The sequence below is a fragment of the Phacochoerus africanus genome, chromosome 3 (genome assembly GCF_016906955.1).
Source record: "Phacochoerus africanus isolate WHEZ1 chromosome 3, ROS_Pafr_v1, whole genome shotgun sequence".
NCBI lineage: Eukaryota > Metazoa > Chordata > Mammalia > Artiodactyla > Suidae > Phacochoerus > Phacochoerus africanus.
Genome location: NC_062546.1, coordinates 177,004,004 through 177,028,221, shown reverse-complemented (window position 1 = coordinate 177,028,221; position 24,218 = coordinate 177,004,004). Strand labels below are relative to the sequence as shown.

The 24,218-nt window shown below is 37.9% G+C and overlaps 1 protein-coding gene across 10 annotated transcripts in view; it reads right to left on the bottom strand.

The window, feature by feature from the left end:
• The window catches only part of PIKFYVE (phosphoinositide kinase, FYVE-type zinc finger containing), a 99,603-nt gene that overhangs the window by 7,793 nt on the left and 67,592 nt on the right, over positions 1 to 24,218 (bottom strand). For 9 of the 10 annotated variants that reach the window (XR_007134078.1, XR_007134077.1, XM_047773368.1 and 6 more), the window contains 15 exons: positions 23,557 to 23,728; positions 19,642 to 19,820; positions 18,054 to 18,167; positions 17,533 to 17,641; positions 17,274 to 17,428; positions 16,232 to 16,322; positions 13,099 to 13,159; positions 11,813 to 11,950; positions 10,885 to 11,005; positions 9,047 to 9,142; positions 6,666 to 6,749; positions 5,817 to 5,914; positions 3,445 to 3,609; positions 1,755 to 1,814; positions 923 to 1,099 (listed from right to left, as the gene is read on the bottom strand). Coding sequence is in view for 8 of the 10 variants with exons in the window: in XM_047773368.1 (XP_047629324.1) it covers positions 923 to 1,099; positions 1,755 to 1,814; positions 3,445 to 3,609; positions 5,817 to 5,914; positions 6,666 to 6,749; positions 9,047 to 9,142; positions 10,885 to 11,005; positions 11,813 to 11,950; positions 13,099 to 13,159; positions 16,232 to 16,322; positions 17,274 to 17,428; positions 17,533 to 17,641; positions 18,054 to 18,167; positions 19,642 to 19,820; positions 23,557 to 23,728 (1,820 nt within the window). In the remaining 2 variants the exon portion in view is untranslated. The remainder of the gene's footprint in view (positions 1 to 922; positions 1,100 to 1,754; positions 1,815 to 3,444; positions 3,610 to 5,816; positions 5,915 to 6,665; positions 6,750 to 9,046; positions 9,143 to 10,884; positions 11,006 to 11,812; positions 11,951 to 13,098; positions 13,160 to 16,231; positions 16,323 to 17,273; positions 17,429 to 17,532; positions 17,642 to 18,053; positions 18,168 to 19,641; positions 19,821 to 23,556; positions 23,729 to 24,218) is intronic. The other variant, XM_047773372.1, reaches the window with a different exon arrangement.

The following is a 24,218-nucleotide window of genomic DNA, read 5'->3' as shown; positions in this document are numbered from 1 at the left end:
AGCTCTCAAGTAATTGAAGGTTCGGAAGGGCTTCTGAGATTGGTCAAGAAACCTCTACTTTTGATAATACCACATGTAAATTCATTGCTAGATGATCTACTTTGTAAAACTATCAAGCAAAATTTTGTAAACTCCTTTGTTAACAACCCAGTAAGTAACATTGAGGAAAGTTCTTATCAAGTAACATCTCTCCTGCTGCACTGTCTCAAATAATTTTGCTTCCAATGAGTATGGAGAACGGAACGTGAAATCCAAATGGTCACAATCATCTGTAAACCCTTGTGGTCAAGAACCTGGCCTTTCAGTTTAGGTTAAGAACTTGGCCTTTCAGGGAGTTCCCGTCGTGGCTCAGTGGTTAACGACTAGGAACCATGAGGTTGTGGGTTTGATCCCTGGCCTTGCTCAGTGGGTTAAGGATCCGGCGTTGCTGTGAGCTGTGGTGTAGTTTGCAGACGTGGCTCGGATCCCACGTTGCTGTGACTGTGGCGTAGGCCAGTGGCTACAGCTCTGATTAGATCCCTAGCCTGGGAGCCTCCATATGCCTCGGGAGCAGCCCTAGAAATGGCAAAAAGACAAAAAAAAGAACTTGGCCTTTCAGTTTTTAGGTTAAATGTTTCTATTTTGATCTTTCTCTCATCGGCTCTTTGGTGGTACCCTTTTGAGTTTTCTGGAAGTTCTCTGTTACTATTTACATCTGGGAAGCTCAGATTAGAAAGAATTTAGTAAGGATTTGATCAATGTTTGTACTCTAATTACACACCATATATTCTTTTAAATATTCTTATTTCATCCCCTCAAGCATACAAAGAAAAACAGAGAACTTTGCCCACTGACAGTATTATATTACCTCCGTTCAAGAGATTCACAAATTATCCGAGGAAAAAAGATGGATACGACTTAAGCAGTATGATTAGAGACTTACCTTCAGTTGCATAAAAGGCTGCTCCTGACTTGCCCCCACGGGCCTGCCATGGCGAAGAGTGAGAAAGGGAACGAATGAAATCCTCTTCACTGCTGCCCAGAATCACTTCTCGCATCTTATGAAACTCTCCCGCATAGTAGAGCCGACAGTAAAACTTGGCATTGGCATCAGAAAATTCTACAAACAGAAGTGTTTAAAAAAGCTTTTATGAATCAGAAATACCTTTTCCTCCTTGCTCACTCCCTACAACCACCAAATGCACCCATTTAATTTTCTCTGTGATGGCATTTCTCGTATTATGTCTGCTATATCCCTGTTTATCACAATCCTGTTAAAGTTATCTTCAGGGAGGATTAGAGAGCATCTTAGGACCACACTTACATATTTACAGAAAAATTAATCATAAGTAAGACCCATTTATAATTTTATGCTGCCTACTGTATTATGTATCATCACTGTACTTTGACATCATAAATTTTACTATACATGATAGTAAAATCCTGGGTGATAAATTTTTGGCACTTGCATGCGCACACACTCACAATTCTAGATGCCTTAAGGCTCTGTGACTCTAAATCACACACAAAAAAAGCTTTTATAAATAAACATCAGACACTTAATCAAATTATAATTTTTAAATTTATAAACTTTTTCTAAATTAACGTATTTTTTATAAACTAAATCAAGATTAAAGCAACCTTCATCAGCACACAGACTTAATATTCATTTCAAGAAATAGGATACTTATCTAATGAAAGGTCAAAGTTTCAAATAATGGGATTTGCTCAACTACAGTTCCTATCCCCAAACCAAAGACATCTCTCATACTTACGAAGCTCCACATGAGGATTTGCAAGCTGTTTCTTCTGTGCATCTCCTCCATCCACATCATCTAAAAGGTTTAATATTTAACATCATTAGGAAAGCCAAAGTTTTAGATAGCTGTCAGTTCATTTTGTCTGTTCTTTTTCCCTGATATAACAATAAATCTATCAAGTCAACTCCTCCTATCCTAGTCAAGTCACTCTCAAGTATCACATATACAATTAACTGTGCAAACTATTACAATAAAAATGTAGGCACCTTTTGAAAGACCAATTTTTAGACTTAAAAATCAGAGATTTCAGATTGAAGAACAATTTTTCTCATATGTAAGTAATCCCTATGATAGCAACAGACCAACTCAGCTCTAACATCATGACTTTCTGCGGCTGCTTTACCAGAGTTTATGATCAGTTTCCCCTTTGTATAGAATAATGTTTCCCCAATAGTTTGAGATGCTTTATCATATACTAAGATATATGTACAATATAGAAAATATACTAGTTTCTACTTCAGAGCTATCTTTTTTTCTTTTTACGGCCACACCTGTGGCATATGGAAGTTCCCAGGCTAGGGGTTGAATCGGAGCAGCAGCTGCCAGACTAAGCCACAGCCACACTGAATTTGAGCCACATCTGTGACCTCCACCACAGCTCATGGCAATGCCGAATCCTTAACCCACTGAGTGGGTCCAGGGACTAAACCCGCATTCTTGCAGATACTATGTCGGGTTCTTAAACCACTAAGCCATAATGGGAATACCCAGAGCTATTTTTTTTTTTTTCTATTTGACTGATTTGTCTGGCAAACCCACTACCAGATCCACTTTAATTGTTGTAGATTTGTAATATATTTTAACATCTAGAAGAACAAGTCATCCTCTAAGTTTCACATTTCAAAATTATTTTTTTTGAAGCACCAATGCCTTCCAAGGATCACAGCCCAATAGCAGCCTATAAACTACTAAACACATATCTTAAAATTAATACTGAAAACCTATCATGCAGTTCCTATTTTTTCAAATAGTAATTCATGATCTCACCCAGGGGTCACCAAACTATTTCTGTATAGGAATAGATGGTAAGTTTTGTACTCCACTGCAACTACTCAACTTGCCACTATAACACATGAGAGCAGTCAGCGTAAGTACAGGAATGGGTGTGCCTCTGCTCCAACACAGCTTTACGTACAGACAGGTCAGCACGGTTTACCAACTCTTGGTCTAATTCTGCATTCAAATACAATCAGGTGGATGTAATTTTTCAGTATCAAGATGAAGGTGCCTATCAAGAGCCTCAACCTTATGGAGACTGGAAAAGAAAGGTAACGTCTGGGGAGCAGTGAGCTGAAAACATTTGAATACACACTGTGAGCTACACAGTGAGATGGATGTTTTACATGGGTAATGTCACTTAGTCCTCAGTAAACCTTGGAAGACATTGCTTTTGCCGCTGGTACAGGTACGGAAGGTAAGGATTTCTGACTCCACCACACAATAAGTGATAGCCATGACATCTGAAACCAGCTGGATTCTCCAAGGGCCATGCTTTTCCCACTCTACCCCGCACTGAGGTGTGAGAAGAGAGGGAATGCCCTGGTTTGGGCAGCAGAAGCATCTACTTAAAGCTATAAGGAACATAAGCAACTAGAACAGGTCAGCCGAAGGCTAGAACGAGCACAGTTGGTCTCCTTCAACACACCTTGAGGCTCAACGCCTTGACTCTCCGTCCCCTCCTTGCCCGTCTGCCCCACCTGGTAGTAAGCACTATCTGCTCCACGCAAGGTCTCTCTCTTCTGGGAAGAGAGATCAGGGCTTTTCCCTGCTGTCCCTCGGAAGAAGGACAACATTCCAGAAGCCTTTTTGGCTAAAAATAAGAGGCAACATATTCAGTACAGGTCACTGCAAGTGGAAAAATAAAACTTTAGAACTCATTCTTTTGTTAGCAGTAACCATTACATGAGGGTAATAAATGTGAGTAACACTGATACTTTCATTTGCACAGATTATTATTCCATATGTTTTATTGGGGGGGGCAAACACTCTTATTATCAGACATAAAAGAGCAGTGCTCAAAATGGCTATGTATGTATATATCAAAATGTAAGAAATTATACAGAAAGCCTTTTAAAAATATCCTTCCAAGGCTGTCATATCTTAAGCAACAAGATTACGTTAGGGCTGGGTTCTCAGAGTATTACCATACAGTTAATTAAACTAATACAAACAGCATTCCAAGTCACAAGGATTGAAAGTTAAAGGTAACATATTTATATCATCTGTGTTCCTACATTTTAATTCAGCAAAATATATAATTTCAAAAAATAAATTTTGGTATAGGATGACCAAAAATATTACTAAAGCTTCCCCTATACATTTATCCTTAGTTTTGAGCTTCACTGTATCGTTAATACATATAATCTTATACATTTGGCAATAATAAAATCCATGTCAAATGTCAATCATGGGAGTTCCCTTTGTGGCGCAGCTGAAAGGAATCTGACTAGGAACCATGGGGCTGCAGGTTCGTTCCTTGGCCTTGCTCAGTGGGTTGATGATCCGGCGTTGCCATGAGCTGTGGTGTAGGTTGTAGACATGGCTCGGATCTGGCATTGCTGTGGCTCTGGCATAGGCCAGCTGCTACAGCTCCGATTAGACCCCTAGCCTGGGAACCTCCAAATGCCACAGGTATGGCCCTAAAAAGGACCAAAAAAAAAGACAAAAAAAAAAGTCAATGATGAAGTACTTACTTAGGGTGGCAGAAACCATTAGGGCCTCCTTAATGTCCAATCTCACCTTGTCTTACTAAAAGAACTCTAATTTTTTTTTTTTTTTTAGCAAGCAAGCAAGCAAAGCAGAACTCTAATTTTATTTGGGGCAGTAATGTGTAAAGAACTCCAGGAAATGACATGATTTGTACAAGTCAGCCAGGACAAGGCTGCTCATCACTTTCTCTGTCTCCTTTCCAGGAAAGGGTGTCCATGAGCCTCAGTTCTAATCAGTGAGACTGAAGAGGGAAGAAAATTTCCTAATGAAATGGAATAACTGCAGCTTGTACCTCCCTTCTTTCTGCCTTCAATCCAGACATTAAGTGGAACATTTTTGAATGTGAGTAAAACTTATAGAGAATCAAAGAGAAACTATCTCTATGTTGTCATGACAATGCTGAGTAGCTGAACCAAGGCCAGCAACTGCCCACCTGCTGATGTTGCTTTTTTAGAAAAATAAACTCTCATTTGTTTAAGACCCAATGGGTAGTGAATATTCCTAACTGACAAAGACAAAAAGACCCAAATTCAAATCCTAGCTCACCTCTACCTGTATAATCTTGAGCAATTTGCTTAATCTTGGTCATAACTTACTTTCTGAAAAATGCTGATACATTAATTCTTATGGGGTATTGTAAGGATTAAAGGAGATAATATGTGAGAAGTTCTTTCCACAATGCCAACAATAAATGCCACAAAAACAAAAAAGTTGCAATTATATTTCTTAGGTTGTATGCTTTGTTTTTTGTTTTTTTTTTTTTAGTTTTTAGTTTTTTGCTTTTTAGGGCCACACCCAGGGCATATGGAGGTTCCCAGGCTAGGGGTCTAATCGGAGCTATAGCTGCCGGCCTACACCACAGCCACAGCAACACCAGATCTGTGCCTCATCTGTGACCTACACCATAGCTCACAGCAACACCATATCCTTAACCCACTGAGCAAGGCCAGGGATCGAACCCACAACCCCATGGTTCCTAGTCGGATTCATTTCTGCTGTGCCACGCCGGGAATTCCTAGGTTATATGCTTTAAATGGAAAGCTCTAGTCAGGAAGGCAGGTCCTGCTTCCTTCTGCATAGACTTAATGAGATTCTAGGAGTTTCAAACTCAATAAATGTAAGATAAGAATCAAAGAAAAGCAAAATATGTATAAAAGAAGATACACAAAATATCTTATATCCATATTATACTTCAAAGACCAGAAGTGATAAATCCTTGCCAGATGGCATTTCTTATTTAATGTGTTTTCTTCCTCAAACCACAATTACTAACAAAACTAGTAACTACTTCTCCATTTATAAGCTTACCTGGTTGTGGTTCTGCTTCTGCTGTACGGTTTGTCTGTCCTCCACTGATCTCAGGTAATCTAATAGGGCTGCTACTCTTTGGTCTGCTGTCTAAAGTACTAAAATGAAGAACAAAAGAAAGGTTGGTTTTACATGATTCAAATACAAAACAGTAAGTAGTCTAATTCCTACATTAATCTACTCCTGACCTAAAGCCACCCATAATATCAGAAATCTGATACATAAGTTATATAAACACCAATGAGCAGGAAGAAAAAGTCTTGAAGTGTCTACTGGACTTAAGCAAAAGCAAAATGTTAAAGCGATAAGAGTATATCAAAAATATATTAAAGTATAGGCTCTTACAATATTTTTCTCAAGTCCATCAGAGCTGTATTAGTACCCATAAGTCCAAACAGTATTAATATTTCTGTCTCAAATGTCTAAAATGCTGAACATACTTAAAGGGGGGGGGGTCTGTTTTGTGTTTTAACTATTAGGATCTTTTTATGGAAAATTCAAAAATACTTTAAATTACAAAGTTAAGCAGTGGTTTACTAATTTCACAAGTTACTATTTTTTCTAATGAGAACAATAAAGAGAATTTAAAATGTTATAAGTTTAAATCAGCAATATATACACTGAATTTCTATAACAATAATCAGAAAACTGTGCCCTAAGAGAATTTTTTAAAGATCTTTTGCTATACCTGAATTTTATTCCCTCACTTATTAGCTAAAACATGAATGCCACTGACTATATTCCAGAAACTTTTATACTGACAATAAGCTATAATAAAACTGAAGTAGGAGCATTTAGAAAATGAAGCCATAGCTCTATTAAAATAGATTCTACTCAGTCACAGATCACCTGTTTGTTGGAAGCCCTTCCTCAGCACTGCTCCGCAGAGTCACTTTGGATAATTCCTCTAAGGCATTCCGGTATTCTTTACAACTTAGAGTAGAAATAGGTTGAAAAATGTTAAATATTAAGGTCTTTTTAAAAATAAATCATATGCTTTATAATAAGCTTTGCATTACAGAAACACAATCATTATAAGCATGCATAATTAAACAAATACATTACAGTTAACAGAAGTTATCAAGTAGAAGCTTCATGAAGAAGGTCAGCCATCATTAATAATTCCACAAATAACAAATGCTGGAGAGGGTGTGGAGAAAAGGGAACCCTCCTGCACTGTTGCTGGGAATGTAAATTGGTACAACCACTGTGGAAAACAGTTATGGAGGTACCTTAGAAAATTATATATAGAACTACCATATGACCCAGCAATCCCACACCTGGGGATATATCCATACAAAACTTGCCCTGAAAAAGACACATGCACCCATATGTTCATTACAGCACTATTCACAATTGCCAAGACATGGAAACAACCTAAACATCCATCGACAGATGAATGGATTAAGAAGATGTGGTACATATGCACAATGGAATACTACTCAGCTATAAAAAAGAAAAAACCCAATGCCATTTGCAGCAACATGGATGGAACTAGAGACTCTCATACTGAATGAAGTAAATCAGAAAGAAAAAGACAAATACCATATGATATCACTTATATCTGGAATCTAATATATGGCATAAATGAACCTTTTCACAGAAAAGAAACTCATGGACATGGAGAACAGACTTGTGGTTGCCAAGAGGGAGGGGGAGGGAGTGGATGGACTGGGAATTTGGGGATAATAGATGCAAACTATTGCCTTCGGAATGGATAAGCAATGAAATTCTGCTGTATAGCACTGGGAACTATATCTAGTCACTTATGATGCAGCATGATAATGTGAGAAAAAGGAATGTATATGTGTATGTGTGACTGGGTCACCTTGCTGTACAGTAGAAAATTGACAGAACACTGTATACCAGCTATAATGGAAAAAAATAAAAATCATTAAATTTTTTAAAAATGAAGAAGGCCAATGTCTTCACAGAAAAAAAAAAAAAAAAATGTGACCCAACACACCAACCAGGCTCAAAACCCTAAATAATAATTGTGATCTAATGTTTAGACCAAATGCCTTAACAACTAATTTAAAAGCATGAACCTAGTATAACAGAGAGGAAAGGAACTTGAGAGTGCTTTTCAACTTAAAGATGCTGAACTTTCTTTAAAAGAAAATATTTATGTTTCAATGACCAAAAAAATCCAACTCTTGGACTAGCAGTCTGAGAGCCCTGATTTAGATAAATTGGTTTTAGGGAACAAGAGAAGAGTCTTAGGGTGTATTACTTCTCTAAGACATGAGAAAAAGATCATCTCAACTAGAAAACTTGCTTCCTAATGGTAAAAAATGTATGTTTGACTCAGTTGACTTTCCTGCCTTTCTTATCTATTAATGTAGTATGACTAAGCAATCAAGTAAAAAGCAAGTACTATCTTCTTAAAGGCCAAAAAGCAAAGATAAAAAATTTATTATATGCAATCTTCTACAGGGAAAAAAATTTTTCATTATCCAAATAGTAACTTTAAACTCCATAAATGCTAAAGCTATAAATCTATCTTGTTTACCCATGTATACCCCACATCTCATATACCACATATTGTAGACATTCAAATATTTATTGAATGGACAACTTAATATTAAATAAACCTTTTAAATTTCAATATCTTCTAATAGAAAAAAAAATGTTTTTAATTGAATATCTTAGATTCTACTTACGCTAGGTTCTACCACTGCCAAAATATCATTAAGATTAAAAAGCTTTGTTCTTTTAGATGTGATATATAAATATTTTGAGAGAGATGTCCCTCTTTAAGACACATAACTGTGGGCATATAAATGGGTTAAGGCATAGGAACAGCACTACTCTGAATAAGGAAACTTTACCTGCTTTGTGTGGGAAGCAGGAAGGAAATGAATAAATAACACAAAAGATATTCGAACAGTATTAGGTAGATGTGTTCCAAGTATTATGTCAATAAATAAAAGGAAAGGATAAAATGAATACATATAGAACGGTTAGAGGATACTTACCTAGTTGATATAATTATTAAGAGCTTGCTTAAGAATCATCCTGTTATTATTTGAGCAAAGAGTACATTTTCAAATACGAAGAGAATAAGCACTCATGCCCAATGAATGTATTTTTTTACTTATATTTAATGCTTTGTGTTTACTTGCATTTTGCTCTACTCTATGTGATAGATCTCAACAGTATGGCAAATGGATAAACACACATAAAATATAAAGGTACCACAATAGGTGGAAAAGCCCCACGAATAATACCTGAGAGCAAAAGCAATGATGGAGCTGGGCTCTTTCTCACAGACGGCAATGGGCACCCGTTCATGTTCATACATTAAGTAGTGTTTATCTGGATCACTGTTCAAAATGTTTAAATACATAAATAAGAAGAAAATTAGCAGAAAATCACATATACAAACCAATAACACTATTAAAGCACTATTACAAGTAAATTTCAGGACAATTTTAAGTCAACCAAATAATACACCAATTATAAGAATACGATTATGAAAGCCAAAATGTATGCAGAACTTGAACAAACAGCCAAGGAAAATACACCAATGAAAGTTTTTGAACACAACTGAAAACTTTCTGAATTATTTTTCAAATGAATTCTGGAATCATTGCTCCAAACAAAGCTTTTCACACTGGCAAGACTTTGGGCCACATTCATCTCAAAAAATATCTAAAATGAACAGCAGAAGGGTAAAGATCTTGTCCTACCATAAGCTTGAAAGAAAGGCCTTCTAGAAATTGTGGAAATGTACCACTAGTCCAACAATAAATAACATAATAGTTGCTGTGCTATTATCATGTGGAAACTCAATGGTGTTTCCATTTCAACCCAAATCTTGCTCTCCCAACTTCCATCCTAAACCCTCTGTGAAAGCACTCATTCATTTCTGCAGCAGCCACTTCCTGAGTACCTAACATACCGGACACACAGTATTAAGAAAAACTATTACTAAGCACCTAACATGTATAAGATGTTTAACAGGACAATGGTGAAAAAAATAGGCATGGCAGAGTTTAAACAGGGAGGTAAAGAAACGAATAATCTTACAAATAAATATAATCACCTTCCGCGATAAATGCCATGAGGGAATCATGAGGGCATAGAACTAAGAGTCATAATCTGCTTGGGGAACAGAACCAGGGGAAGGTCTCGTTAAGTTTTCCTGAGAAGGAATGCACAGGAGTTAATGACTAAGAAGAAAGTAAGGGCATGTGCAAAGATCATAAAACAGAAGGAACCAAAATCCAGTCAAGAAACTAAGGTATTCATGCCTAAAGCAGAGAAAACAGGGGCCTTTCACATACTACTATCCCAGCACGCATCACATGCTGTAATGAGAGTCTATCTGTCTCCTCCCTGACGGCAGCTCTCAAGATTCCCTTCCTAATCTTGTTCTACATCCTGAGGCACTGGAGCCGGCACTCCATACATTTAAATACTGACCAAATGAATACATACATATGTCAGCTGAGAACAAAATTCTCATCAACAAACGTCCACCTTTTGAATACACTTGTACCACTGTAACAAGTACAGCATTGGACAGCCAAACAGGTCAACTAGCAGAAGGAAAACAAACTCTCATAGCCAGCCTATGTTTCTTCCCCACTCTGACTGAGCCCAGTACAAATGAGATCACGTGAAAACTCATACGTGCCATTGCAATTCTATTAGAAAAGCATCATGTCCCAGTAAATAACTGGGTCAGTAATATCCTCATATACAATCAGCAGTATGCTTTTTTGATTATGAGGTCAATAGATGTAGCAGTATATTGTATGTGTATGCGCATATATACATATATGCAATTCTTCTCAGAACCAGTAATCTTAAGCATTAAGCAATATTATTTAATGCTTTTAAAATTCATTCACTATATAATGATTACATGGCCTACAAATTACATTGTATCAAAAGACATCTCTTTTGCTACAATGAAGTGTAATTTAGGATTGAGAAATATATATACACAGTTAAACAAACACATTTAAATATGCATAAGAGTAATGTCTACAGAGAGAGATTTCTTTTCACAAAGTGAAAATAAAACCACCCAACCACCACTGGCTTTTCTAATACTTACAAAGGAAATGGAATAGGGTTATAACTATTTCCTGGAAGCAAATTTGCAAAAATAGCTTTCATGGTTGATTTTTCCTTCACCTGGCTGTCTGTGGACCCCAGCAAATGTCCATCGAATACATCTAGGATGAAAAATATTCTACTTATATGTTAATATTCATGAAGAGTAAAAGAAAGCAGAAAAATTTCAACTATATTTTCCTTTTTGGAACACAGACATCTGCACACCATAATTACCAATTACGATGTAAAATTTCTGATCTAGGAATAATGAGTATGAAACAAGAAGCAACAGCGAAGCATGCATAGTCCTGCCTCCAAGGGGCTCATTTTTTCACATTTCAACATCTTTGAAGTTGAGATCATTCTACAGTCAATGGCCTCTTACCATCCCAAGACCATGCAGTAGCCACAGTGTAATTACTGACAGAGCATGCATGAACTTAGTCACAGCTGTTCCTACTGCCACTTCAACTCAGTTATGCCCACTGTGGCCATTACATCTGAGTTTAATTACAATTTAGGAGTTATTTTTAAAGTTTATGCTATAATTTAAGTAGTCACTGCTTAAACAGAAAGCAAAGCAAGAGAGAAGCAAAGCATAAATTTGCTATTAGTGAAACAAATATTTGTTGTTAGAGAAATGGCTGCAATTTCTCTTTCTTACAAGGCAACAATCATGTGCTTTCTGGGACTTAAGGAAGTAATATCCCCAGAAGGTAAAGGAAGCTGAGTAACATTCTGTTACTGAGATATTTACATGCCAAGCAGTGCAACTGAAGAAAGGATCTGGTAAAGAAGCTGTATCTAAAAGAGCACTTTCGATAATAAAACTTTTAAATCCTAAGGGACGAGAAAGCACTGTGTCAAAGCACTCGGAGTGCTTATGTCTTTTGGAGGAAGTGCAATAAAAGTGACTTGAACTGTACCTTCGGAACTGCTGGTGGTATCCAGTTCGGGGGGGCCTCCCACCGCCTGCTCAGGCACGGCTTCAGGAGGGGTGGGCAACTGGAGGTGGGGAGAGCTGGTGGAGCTCTGACTGGACAGGGTGGCTAAGAAACGGTCCTCTACAGAAAAACACAGCCGCAAATGAGTCACTGAAAGACATTACGTCCATTTCTACCTAACTGCCATGTTTTTAAAATGCCAAGTTAGGAGTTCCTATCGTGGCTCAGCAGTAATGAACCCAAATGGTATCCATGAGGACTTGGGTTCCATCCCTGGCCTCAATCAGTGGGTTAAGGATCTGGCGTTGACATGAGCTGTGGTGTTCATCACAGATCAGCTCGGATCTGGAGTTGCTGTGACTGTGGTGTAGGCCAGCAGCTGCAGCTCCAATTCGACCCCTAGCCTGGGAACTTCCATATGCCATGGGTGCAGCCCTAAAAAGACAAAAAAAAAAAAAAAGCCAAGTTATACTTCTACTTTATAAGCCAAATAACTTTAGAATCTCAAAAGTTACGAAGGCCATTTCAGTGGCTATTTTAGAAAAAGACACGAAAACCCATACTGGTTCTGTGACCTGACCACAGTCAGATCTTAGTGACAGCAGTGACTGGCAGCCAAGTCTGGCTTCTATCCAATACTCTTTGCACTAGACCATAATGCCTACCTAAATATTAATTCATTCATTTTAATGGGGAATGAAGTCATGACACTACTGGGGAAAAAAATCACAGGCTTATTCTGAGGGGAGGAAATTCCCTTAATTATAATAGAAAAAAAATGCCAATATTTCTCAGTTGAGCTCTTATTCTACAAAGATAGACTAAGTAATTTTACTACTTAGTCTTCCCAATTTTCTTGGGCAGCACCAAGTTATTCAATAAAATACTGAGGCAAAACAGCTAAAGTCTAGAAAAGACTTTAGTGATATAAAAATATAAATTAAACCTTTGTAAGCTTTTTGCCATGTGACCTGGGAGGTGACTTTGGAACAAGCTAAACAGAAATTCAGTTTTCCTCTATCTTCTTGTTCTTTCCCTATTCTCTATTTATTGTATATTTCTACATCCTAATTGATCTTATGCAGTGTACTTTACGATAATCTTAAACTGACAATGCTATAAATGCTTTACAAGAAGGGGGAAAAAAAAATCTATGATCAGTTGCATCAGACAAAAGTTCTCAAAATTACCAGTTAAAAGCAACTTATAGACTAAGAAATGCCCTTAAATTCAATGACAGGTATAAATCACCAGATTCAAGGACCAACCTTTGTCTCCATTTTGAAGTCCTGGAGAAGCATTCCGTGGAGATGCATCCATTGCATTTATCTATAGAGAAGGAAGTATTCCATTTTTAAGGAAACACTAAAATCACATTAAAAAAAAATTTTTTTTAACTCAACGAATCTTGAACATTTTGGTCCCAGAACCTTTTCAACATCTTAAGAATTATTAAGACCTCAAATACTTTTGTTTATGTGGGTTATAACTCCCAATTTTTACCTTATTAAAAATTAAACTGAAAAAGTTTTAGAACATTAATTCATTTAAAAGCAATAATAAACTATTACATGTTAACATAAGTCACATTTTCATTAAAAAATAGATATCCCCCCCAAATTGGTAAAAGACTGATACTGTTTCATACTTTTACAAATACTTAAGCTTAATAGATAGAGTACAGTTACGTTCTTAACTTCTGCATTTAATTTGCTAGGCTATATGATTATGATTTAAGTATATAAAGAAAATCTAGCCTCACACAGATATGTAGTTGAAAAAGGGAAATCTCAGAGCCTTTGAAAGGGTCTTGGACCCCTGGGGTCCTTAAACTATACTTTGGGACTACTGCTCTCAACAGTAGCTCACAGATGTATTAAAGCACCTAGAACTACTTATTATTATCCATTAAGCCTAGTAATCTTTTACTATCTGCTGAACTTTCTCAAGCCCATCATCCATAGATAAGATACATTTAAAATGACTATCACCCCTGTGTACAATTTCATTATGAAGTCATTTCTTTTTTTTTTCTTTTTTTGTTTTTTGGGCCCTACTTGCCACATATAGAGGTTCCCAGGCTAGGGGTCTAATCAGAGCTACAGCTGCTGGCCTACACCACAGCCACAGCAACACAGGATCCAAGTTGCATCCATGGCCTACACCAGAACTCACAGCAATACCCAATCCCCGACCCACTGAGCAAGGCCAGGGATGGACCTGAGTCCTCAGGGATACTAGTAGGGTTCATTAACCACTGAGCCATGACGGGAACTCCACAACGTTACTTCTTAAATCTCTACTTAAAATGTTCTTTGTTTACCAAACCAGAGAGACCTTCCTGGTCATCCTACTTAAAATAACTCACCATCGCCCACTTTCTTGGCAATACTCCCCATCTCTCTTGATTTTTTTCTTCATAGTCTTATTTCCATTTGTTTCGTAAAAGCTTATTGATTCATCTGTTTATTGTCAGTCTCATTAGACAAACGTTCCATGGGGACAGTAACTATGGCCTTTAGTCACAAACGTGAATGCCTTGTACCCAGAACAGTGCCCCAAAGCACTCAAGAACCATTTATCAGATGAGTGAATAAAAAAGCAGTGCTACAGATTTTCAAATAAACTTTCAATCTTTCAAAAGGATAATCATCTATTGACTGATTCCATATTTTTGATTCTATGTCTCCCTTATTATAATTAAAGGTCTTATACCACTAGTGTTGCAATTTCATCAACAGGCAAATAGAAAGGCCACTAGCAGTCTGTGATAGTCATTAATAGTCCTAGACTACTCGGCAAAAAACTAACATACAAATCATCTTCAGTAATTCTTATTCTCACTCTCAGCTAAACCTTGAGGAAAAGTGATTCCTACAGGCATTTATGCGACAAAAAGAAGGAATTCAGTTACAAAGTATTACTAAATAGCACAAAGATCTAAGGCACTTGGCCCATCATTCCAGGAAAATACTCTGCTACAAATACTATACACTTGAACAAAAAAGAAGCTATTCTCTCAAAAGCCCTCATGATATCAGAATATTAAGCCCTTATGATATACTGACATTAATTCACCTGTTCGTACTTAGCCTGGCAGGCAGAATTCTATGATGGCCCCTAAGAATCCTGCCCTCTGGGGTATACATACACAGTAATTCAGTTAACTACTACTCCAGATAACTGCCATGAAGGGATTTTACAACGTATGTAAGGTCCCAAATCAGTTAACCTTAAACTAGGGAGTTAACCAGGTAGGTCTGACCTAATCATGTCCTTTAAATCTGTGTCCAGAGGTCAGAGACAGAAAAATGCAAAGATGTGAACCATGAGAAGAATTCAACACACTGAAGTAAGCTTTGAAGGTGGAAAGGGCCACGTGCAAGGAATCTGGTGGCCTCTAAGAGTTGAAAATCACCTCTAGTCAACTGCCAGCAATTAAAGGGGACCTCAGTCCTATAACCACTAGGAACTAAATTTTGCCAACAACCTGGATAAGCTTAGAAGAGGACCCTGAGCCTCAGATAACAGTTCTAGTCGAAACCTTCATTTTAGCTGTGAGATTAAGCAGAGAACTTAGCCACACTGTACCAGGGCCCTAACCCACTGCGAGATAATAAATTTACGTTTTAGGAGTTCTCATCATGGCTCAGTGGTTAACAAACCCAAATAGTATCCACAAGGATGCGGGTTCGATCCCTGGACTTGCTCAGTGAGTTAAGGATCTGGCGCTGCCGTGAGCTGTGGTGTAGGTCACAGACACAACTCAGATCCGGCATTGCTGTGGCTGTGGCGTAGGCCCGTGGCTACAACTCCAATTCGACCCCTAGCCTGGGACCCTCCATAGGCCTCGGGTGCGGCCCTAAAAAGACAAAAAAACAAAATTAAAAAATAATAATAAAATAAATAAATTTATGTTTTAGGTCACTAAGTGTGTGGTAATGTGTTGTGCGGTGAGAGAAAACTCATACAGTTAAGAAAGGTTAATTAAAGCAGTGTGTAGAACCAGCCTGGTGTAGAGCCATTAAGGAAAGCTTCTCACTTAGGCATAGAGATTAAGAACACCCAAAGTGCACAGTAAAATAAATTAGGACTCCATTGTATACTCAGAGCATCCACAACTTCTGCTTTGTAGCACTTAATGCCACTGGGATGCTATCCTCAGCGATGCCAGTAGACAGCAGCTTTTGATAAATGTTTCAAAGAAAGGAATTTTATTTTATTTCAGGCTAACATAAACAATTAACCCAGGTCCTATCACCATGAAACCTCACAATTTCAAAATTAAAAACTCCATTTCATAGTATTAATAATGTATTACACTACCCTTCTAAGGGTCATAAGAGAAATTAATTATATTTATACCAAGGAAAGCCCAAAGACAAAGCTACATTTTATTACCTTGCTTTCTTCCCCTTGTCTCAGTCTTCCAGGACTTGGAGGAACTGAAGGCCGCTTTCTACCCTTTTCCTGCTGGAAAAGATCCTGCAACCTATAGTTAAAGACAAAAGGGAAAAAAGAAGAATGTGGTTTTCTTTCTAATATCCTGAATAATGTTCACACATTTTCTCCGTATAGCTTAGAAATCACAATACTTAGATTTTTCTACTTTGATTGTGATATTTGAAAGCTGTACATAATGAAGACTAAATTTTCGCCTTATTTCTAATCAACTAATCAGTTGTTACTGATATGACTATAGTTATAAAGGAACAGCAAGTTATTATGACAGTATAACATAATGTAAAAAGCATGGGCATTAAAGACCAACAGGCCAGACTCAAGGCCCAGCTCTCACAGTTAATAGCTATATGACTTGGGCAAATCCCCTCATCTCATAGAGCCAGTCTCCTCCTTTGTGAAATGGAATCAGTACACATACACCACAGGACTCAAAACTGAATAAAAGAGTGAATGTTCAGCTAGTACCTTACTTAGTGCCTAACATAAACCAAGCGTCAAAAAATAAATGCTCTAACAATAAATGCTACAACAAACAAACTGTTCAGGAAAAAGTTTACTGAACTTTGTAAAAGCATTAAAAGGAACTATTTCCCCAAAATAAATATTTAAGTAGAAGTATAAGATAAACAAAATAACAGTTTCTTGAAAATCCTGGCCTAAAAACCAATAATCACTCTATGACATACTATTTCAGATACAATCACATTCAGTAATCACACATAAGGCAGGTATCTGAAATAGCACTGAAGGCTAGTCTCATCATTTTTTGTTTTAATCTTCACAAACTATCTAATGATGAGCATATACACTTTAAAGGATGAAAAGAAGTATGAGGGGATAGTGGTGATAAAAATAATAGTTTCTTCAACCTGACAGTAAAAGCAAACATCCATAATTAATAAGGACACTTCAATCAAAAACATTAAGCAGAGCAAATTTGGCAATAATATGTAAGAAACACTAGACTGCAAAGTCACACCTGCTATTCCAAGCTTGCAGCACTTCACAGAGGCTTTGTTTCTTGGCAATGAGTGACTCGAAGACTGACTGCAGTTGCTGAGGGGTCTCCACAGAGGAAGACAGGAGCCGAGCTTGCATCTTCTCGGTCCAGCTCTTGAACTCGCTTTCTTCCATCTACGAGGAACAGAAACCACTCTAGCAAACTGAGACACACCCTAAAAGGAACTCCTAACAAGTTCACAGCTAACTCTGGGGTTTCTGTCAGAGAAAGGAATTACCTCTTTCTGTGCAAAGATATCTTCCATTTTTTCCTCTCTTGTTTTGCTAAATGTATCAGTTTTCAAAGATGCGAGTCTTTCATCCACAGCAAGATATACCTGTGAAACTCTAACAATGTAAACATAAATAATATTAAACACTTTAGAAAAGCTGGAATCAAATTTTCTAATCTCACATAAATAGAAAAAAGTGTCATACACAAATTATCTAATTAAGAATTATATATAATTTGGAGAACAAAAAAGACCAGAAAGGATGTACATCAGAATTTTAATAGTTGCTATGCCTGAGGGGGTTTGACTTCTTTTTTAATACTTTTTAAATACTTTACTAATACTTTAATACCTTCTTTGTCTAAATTTTTCCTTTCTTTGCATCAGGCATATACAACATACAGTTAAAAAAAACATAATTATTTATGTTCTCAAAGAAAGCTAAATGAACAAACCTGATACTTAAGAAAGCTTAGATTACATACAGCACTAAACAAAAAAAGATGACCAAAGCAAATAAAACTTACTTTTGAAAGAAGTCCTTCAAATCCTGAAGAAGGGACACTTTTAATGGGACCTGACGTTTAATGAATATTTTGGGAAGTGGAACACATACTTCAAGAAGCCGAATGGGAGAATAACTGAGAGGAGAAAATACAAGTAACAATAGAAAAGTGAAAACTAGTTTAAGATTTTGAGTAGAAGTGTATCATGATGGTCAGCTAAATCCTGAGGCATAAGAGATCATACAGTTTCTAAAAAACGGCATTTTGAAAGAATAACAATATTGAAGACAACTGCCAACCATTATAAATATCCTCCCAGTTATAAAAAGTTTTGTTTTTTTCCTACACTGTGATGTCATCATTTGTCCCCCAATCCCACCCTCATGTGCTTTAAAAATAAAAATGACCAGGATATAAGCCTCCATGAACAAGGAGAGGGACTCCTTTCTACAATGAGCTTAAACAAAGGTATTCGTTACCTTCTCAGCTCCCAAGGATCCTTAGCAGCTTCCTTTCCACCTGAAGTCTATGTTGTCTAGGAAATGCTATACCCCATCTAGGCCCTGGGTTCATGGTTAACAGTCCTAGCTTCAAAAAGGAGGTAGGGTGCACTACAAATAGTTCCTGAAGGCTTACTATGTGTCAGATGCTGTTTTAGGTGCCCTCATGATTCAGGCTATAAACAAAAACAAATATTTAAAACATAGTTTACGCCAGATAGTAAGTGCTAGAGAGCAAAATAAAGCCGGAAAGGGAAGTAAGGAGCGCTAGGGGTGAGAGAGAGTCACGGCAGATAAAATTTGAACAAAACCTGCAGGAAGCAAGGAAAAGCAGGCAGGTCAGAGCAGGAAGAGCAAGTGCAGGTCTCCCAGGTAGGAGCCTACCTGATATAACCGAGTGGGGGAGCCTAGAGGCCCATGAAGAGACCTAGCTTTCTTTCACTCAGGGTAAAACAGACACCCACTGTGGGGTTTAGAGCAGAGGAGGGCCTGAGCTGATTTTCATATAACGGGACCACTCTGACCGCCTTGTTGAGAATAGACTACAGGGAGCATGGCCAAAGGGAAACTGGCTGAGGTTTACTGCAATAATCTAGTGAAGATAAAAGAGGCTCAGTCCACAGCAGTAGTGGTGGAGGTGGTGAGACAGGTCTAGATTCTGGATATATTTTGAAGCCAGAGCCCAAAGGCTTTCTCAAATCATTTAATACCACAGTGTAACTACCCATTCTTTGAACTAGTGATTTTAGCTCTATCCAGGATATCTGATTATCCTTATGTTAAGTGATGGCTTAGCAAAAATTCTAACAAACTCTCTGATACAAAAACAACGTAGCAGCAAATCTACTAGTTTTTGACTCATGACTCCACCACTTGCTAGCTCTATTTGTAAGCAACATGCTCTAATCGAGGGTAATAATACTACTTGTGTCTGGAAGGATTCAATAAAATAACACTGAAAGCTTTTTGCAGAGAGTGTTGTCCTCGGCATTTGCAAGGGTGGAGGTGGGGGAAAACAGCCATCACAAATTAATTCGATCTAATAATAGCGGAAATATTACAAGCCTTCCAGGGAGTAACCTGTGTACAAGGCTGCTCAGACTTCTTACCTGAAAGACGCCACCATCTGGTTATAGGAGAAATACTGGTGATAATCATGGTGGATGGAGTGACCACACGGCTCGGCATTGGCTCTACGGGTATACTGGTGCCCATAAAACCTAAGTTCAAGGTATTTTGCAAATGACATGGACCAGGACTCGTTGGAAAGAGCAACAACTGGTGTTACCTGAAATTCAGGGTAAATTGCTTGTTATTTAATTACATATTGAGAATCTCTTCTTTAAAAAACAATGTATTTTCTTCTCTAGTACAAATCTAATATTATCTGCCTGCAGAAAACAGGGGAAAAAATGTTTAGAGGTGGGTTAAGTCGAGGATGGCAGGGGAGAGCCATATCACTAGTAATCCCATCACCATCAATATGCTAGTATGTCTGCTTTCTTTTTATACATGAACACATATATGCTTAGCCATGGTTTTACAAATAAAAACTCTTCTCTGTTATTAGTTTCATAACCTTTTTTTTCTGTTTTACTGAGCAATATATCATAAATACTTTCCCACATAGAATATTCTTGTACAACTTGATTTTTAATGGCTATCTATTATATGGACATATATTTAACCAACTCCTACTGATATGCATTTAAGACATTACAAGTCTTTATTTTACTTTTTTATTTTTTTGCCTTTTAGGGCTGCACCGGCAGCATATGGAGATTCCCAAGCTGGGGTCCAATCAGAGCTACAGATGCTGGCCTACGCCACAGCAATTCGGGATCCAAGCCACGACTGTGACCTACATCACAGTTCACAGCTACGCTGGATCCATAACCCACTAAGCGAGGTCAGGAATCAAACCTACATTCTCATGGTTCCTAGTTAGATTCACTTCTGCTGAGCCATGATGGGACCTCCAAGCCTTTCTTTAATGAACTTCCCTATGTGTGTGTCTGTGTACGTGTGTATGTGTATGTGTGTTTGTATACACACACATATATAAACATACACTTACAATTATCCATAATTATTTCCTTGGAATAAATTAATAAAAGTGGAAATTGATAGGCCAAAGAGCATGAACATTTATACAGTCTTTTATATTTTTTTGCTACATTGTCTCCTAAAACAGGTGTACTGGTTGACACAATCTCTAAGAGTATCTGAGAATATCAATTTCCCAACTTTCTTACCAATCTCAGGAATGATACATTTTTGAAATGTGATTTCTTTTTTTTTGTCTTTTGTCTTTTTAGGGCCGCACCCACAGCATATGGAAGTTCCCAGGCTAGGGGTCGAATCGGAGCTATAGCTGCCGGCCTATGCCAGAGCCATAGCAACACCAGATCCAAGCTACATCTGCAACCTCCACCACAGCTCAAGGCAACGCCAGATCCTTAACCCACTAAGTGAGGCCAGGGATTGAACCCACAACCTCATGGGTCCTAGTCAGATTCGTTTCTGCTGCACCACAACAGGAATTCCTGAAATGTGAGTCCTTTAAAAACACATTCCACTTATTTTATTTATACTTCTTCGACCACTAAAATTTATTTGCACATGTCTACTGGCCATTTGGACTACTGTTTTGTCATGCCCTCTGCCCATTTTTCTATTATCATAGCTTATAGATATGTAATTAAATAAGTAAGTATAGTAATGTTTGGTCATGTATATTATACCTTTTTCTGACACATGAAAGTTTTCATTTCTGGAGTTGCCACTATGATGCAGCAGAAACAAATCTGACTAATACCCATGAGGATGCAGGTTCAATCCCTGGTCTCACATGGTACGTTAAGGATCAGGTATTGCCATGAGCTGTGGCATAGGTTGCAGACACAGCTCAGATCTGGTGTTGCTGTGGCTGTGGTACAGGCCAGGGGCTGTAGCTCCAATTCGACCCCCTAGCCTGGAAACTTCCATATGCTGCAGGTGCAGCCCTAAAAAAAAAAAAAAAAAAAAGTTTCATTTCTGTCTCTAACAAAAAATGTTTACCTTTTCCTTTCTAATATAACCCCAAAGACAGAAGTTTTTGTTTTAAATAAAGGGCATTAAAAAAATAAAATACAGGAGTTCCCGTCGTGGCGTAGTGATTAACGAATCCAACTAGGAACCATGAGGTTGCGGGTTCGGTCCCTGCACTTGCTCAGTGGGTTAATGATCCGGCGTTGCTGTGAGCTGTGGTGTAGGTTGCAGACGCGGCTCGGATCTCGCGTTGCTGTGGCTCTGGCGTAGGCCGGAGACTACAGCTCCGATTCGACCCCTAGCCTAGGAACCTCCATATGCCGAGGGAGCGGCCCAAGAAATAGCAAAAAGACAGAAATAAATAAATAAATAAATAAATAAATAAAATGCAAAAAAGTGCATATTCTAAGCATGCAAGATACAAAGATCAAATCTAAGTTATTTATCTAGTTCACTGGTCAACCTACAGAAGGACACATATTCTACAATAAATATTGCCAGCTGTCTAACAGGAACTAAAGGCATATAGGAACAAGTATAAAAAGTAAAACCCATCATTGCAAAATTCATTTTATGGCTTCTGTGTGCTTTTCTAACACGGGAGGAAATATCTGGTGCCAATACTATGTTTTTAATAGATACTCTTTATTCACATTGCAGCGAGGAAGTACCAAATTTGCTCTCCTCAACCACTGATATTGACAGAGATCATGCATTTTTTTTTAATCTATAAATACCATATGCGCCTTCCAAAAGCACACTCCAAAATACACCAGTTAAGATAACAATGAAGTTGGAGTTCCCATCGTGGCGAAGTGGTTAACGAATCCGACTAGGAACCATGAGGTTGTGGGTTCGATTCCTAGCCTTGCTCAGTGGGTTAAGGATCTGGCGTTGCCATGAACTGTGGTGTAGGCTGCAGACGTGGCTTGGATCCCACGTTGTTGTGGCTATAGTGTAGGCCAACAGCAACAGCTCCAATTCAACCCCTAGCCTGGGAACCTCCATATGCCATGGAAGCAACCCTAGAAATGGCAAAAAAAAAAAAAAAAAAAAAGATAACAATGAAGTTAAAGTTGATACTTTGCTTATTGCAAACACTCTGGATTAAAAAAGCATATATTAAAAACATAATAGGAGTTCCCATTATGGTTCAGGGGGTTAAGAACCCAACTAGTATCCATGAGGAAGTGGGTTTGATCCCTGGCCTCACTCACTGGGTTAAGGATCTGGCGTTGCTGCAAGCTGCAGTATAGGTCGCAGATGGAGCTCAGATCCTGTGTTGCTGTGGCTGTGGCTGCAGCATCAATTTGACTCCTAGCCAGGGAATTTCCATATCCCACAGGTACAGCTCTAAAAAAATAAAAATAATAAAATAAAAAAAATAAAAACATAATATTGGCACTTAATATTTCCTCCAGAGTTAGAAAAGCACATGGAAGAAATAAAACACACGGTCCCTTCCTCAAGAAGGTATATGAAAACCAGTAGAGATTAATTAAACACGGTTTCAGCTAACACCTCAAAATAGAAATGCTGGGATATAGACTCAAAGTTATACAAACACCCAGCATACTGTAATTGCTGTGCTACAAGTATGTCTCCGCCCCCCAAAAGACAGGAGCTATACATTGTTCTTTTTTCATTCCAAAGGCCTAACACAATACCTGGCACCTTGACGGTGCTAAATGAGTATTTACTGCATGAATAAACAAACATAATCAAAAACTGCCAAAATATAATCTCCATATATTTTACTGAACAAGGTACCTATATTTTATACAGTGTCCGATAGATCCTAAAATGGAATCTTCAAGAAACAAACATTAAACGAAACATACAGCACTAGAAGGTAAAATAACTAAGAGCTCAATGACAAATAAAAAAATCCAAGATAATAGAGACCACTTTCTCCCCAAAAAGAAAAAAGAACTACATAAATAAAAGAAACAAATGATATTATATAAAATATTACAGCAACACGGTCCACTTACCTGTTTGCAGATTCTGCACCAGGAATAGGTGAGAATTGTATGCTGATATCCAGGGACTGGAGAATCCAATTCCTTCAAGATTATCTGCACACAGCCTTGGCCATGGACAAAGCGTCGAATGTGATGCACCATGGGGGTATCACAGAACATGCTAGGACACTGATAGGAAGGCCTTTGACAAAACGAAAGTCCTCACATTAACCACGAAGCCGAGAAGCAATGTACAGTGAATACTGGCTAATCAGGACCACTGTGGAGACAGTGCAGCATCCTCTCTAGAGCAAGGATGACCAGGGGATGATCTCCACAGGGTACCACTTGTTCTGCTTGGAGCCTGCAGCTGAACATCCTGCCTCAACCACATCACAGTGATAGTTTCCACTTGTTGAGCACCTTCTATTTGCCAAGTGTTTCTAAAACATCATCTCACTTTACCTAGTAAAACTCCTGACATTTCTAGAGCTTGTTAATCCCTAAAAAGGGGGGTTGGTAAAGATTCAAACACTTGTTCTTTGTCATATAAGTGGTAGGGGATAGCTCGAAGACTTAAACCGAGGTCCTTAGCTTCTCTTGCCTCACATTTCAATCACTGTAAAAAGAGACATCCTAAAAAAAAGACTTAGGGATTTGACCCCTAGTCTGGGAACTTCCATATGCCATGG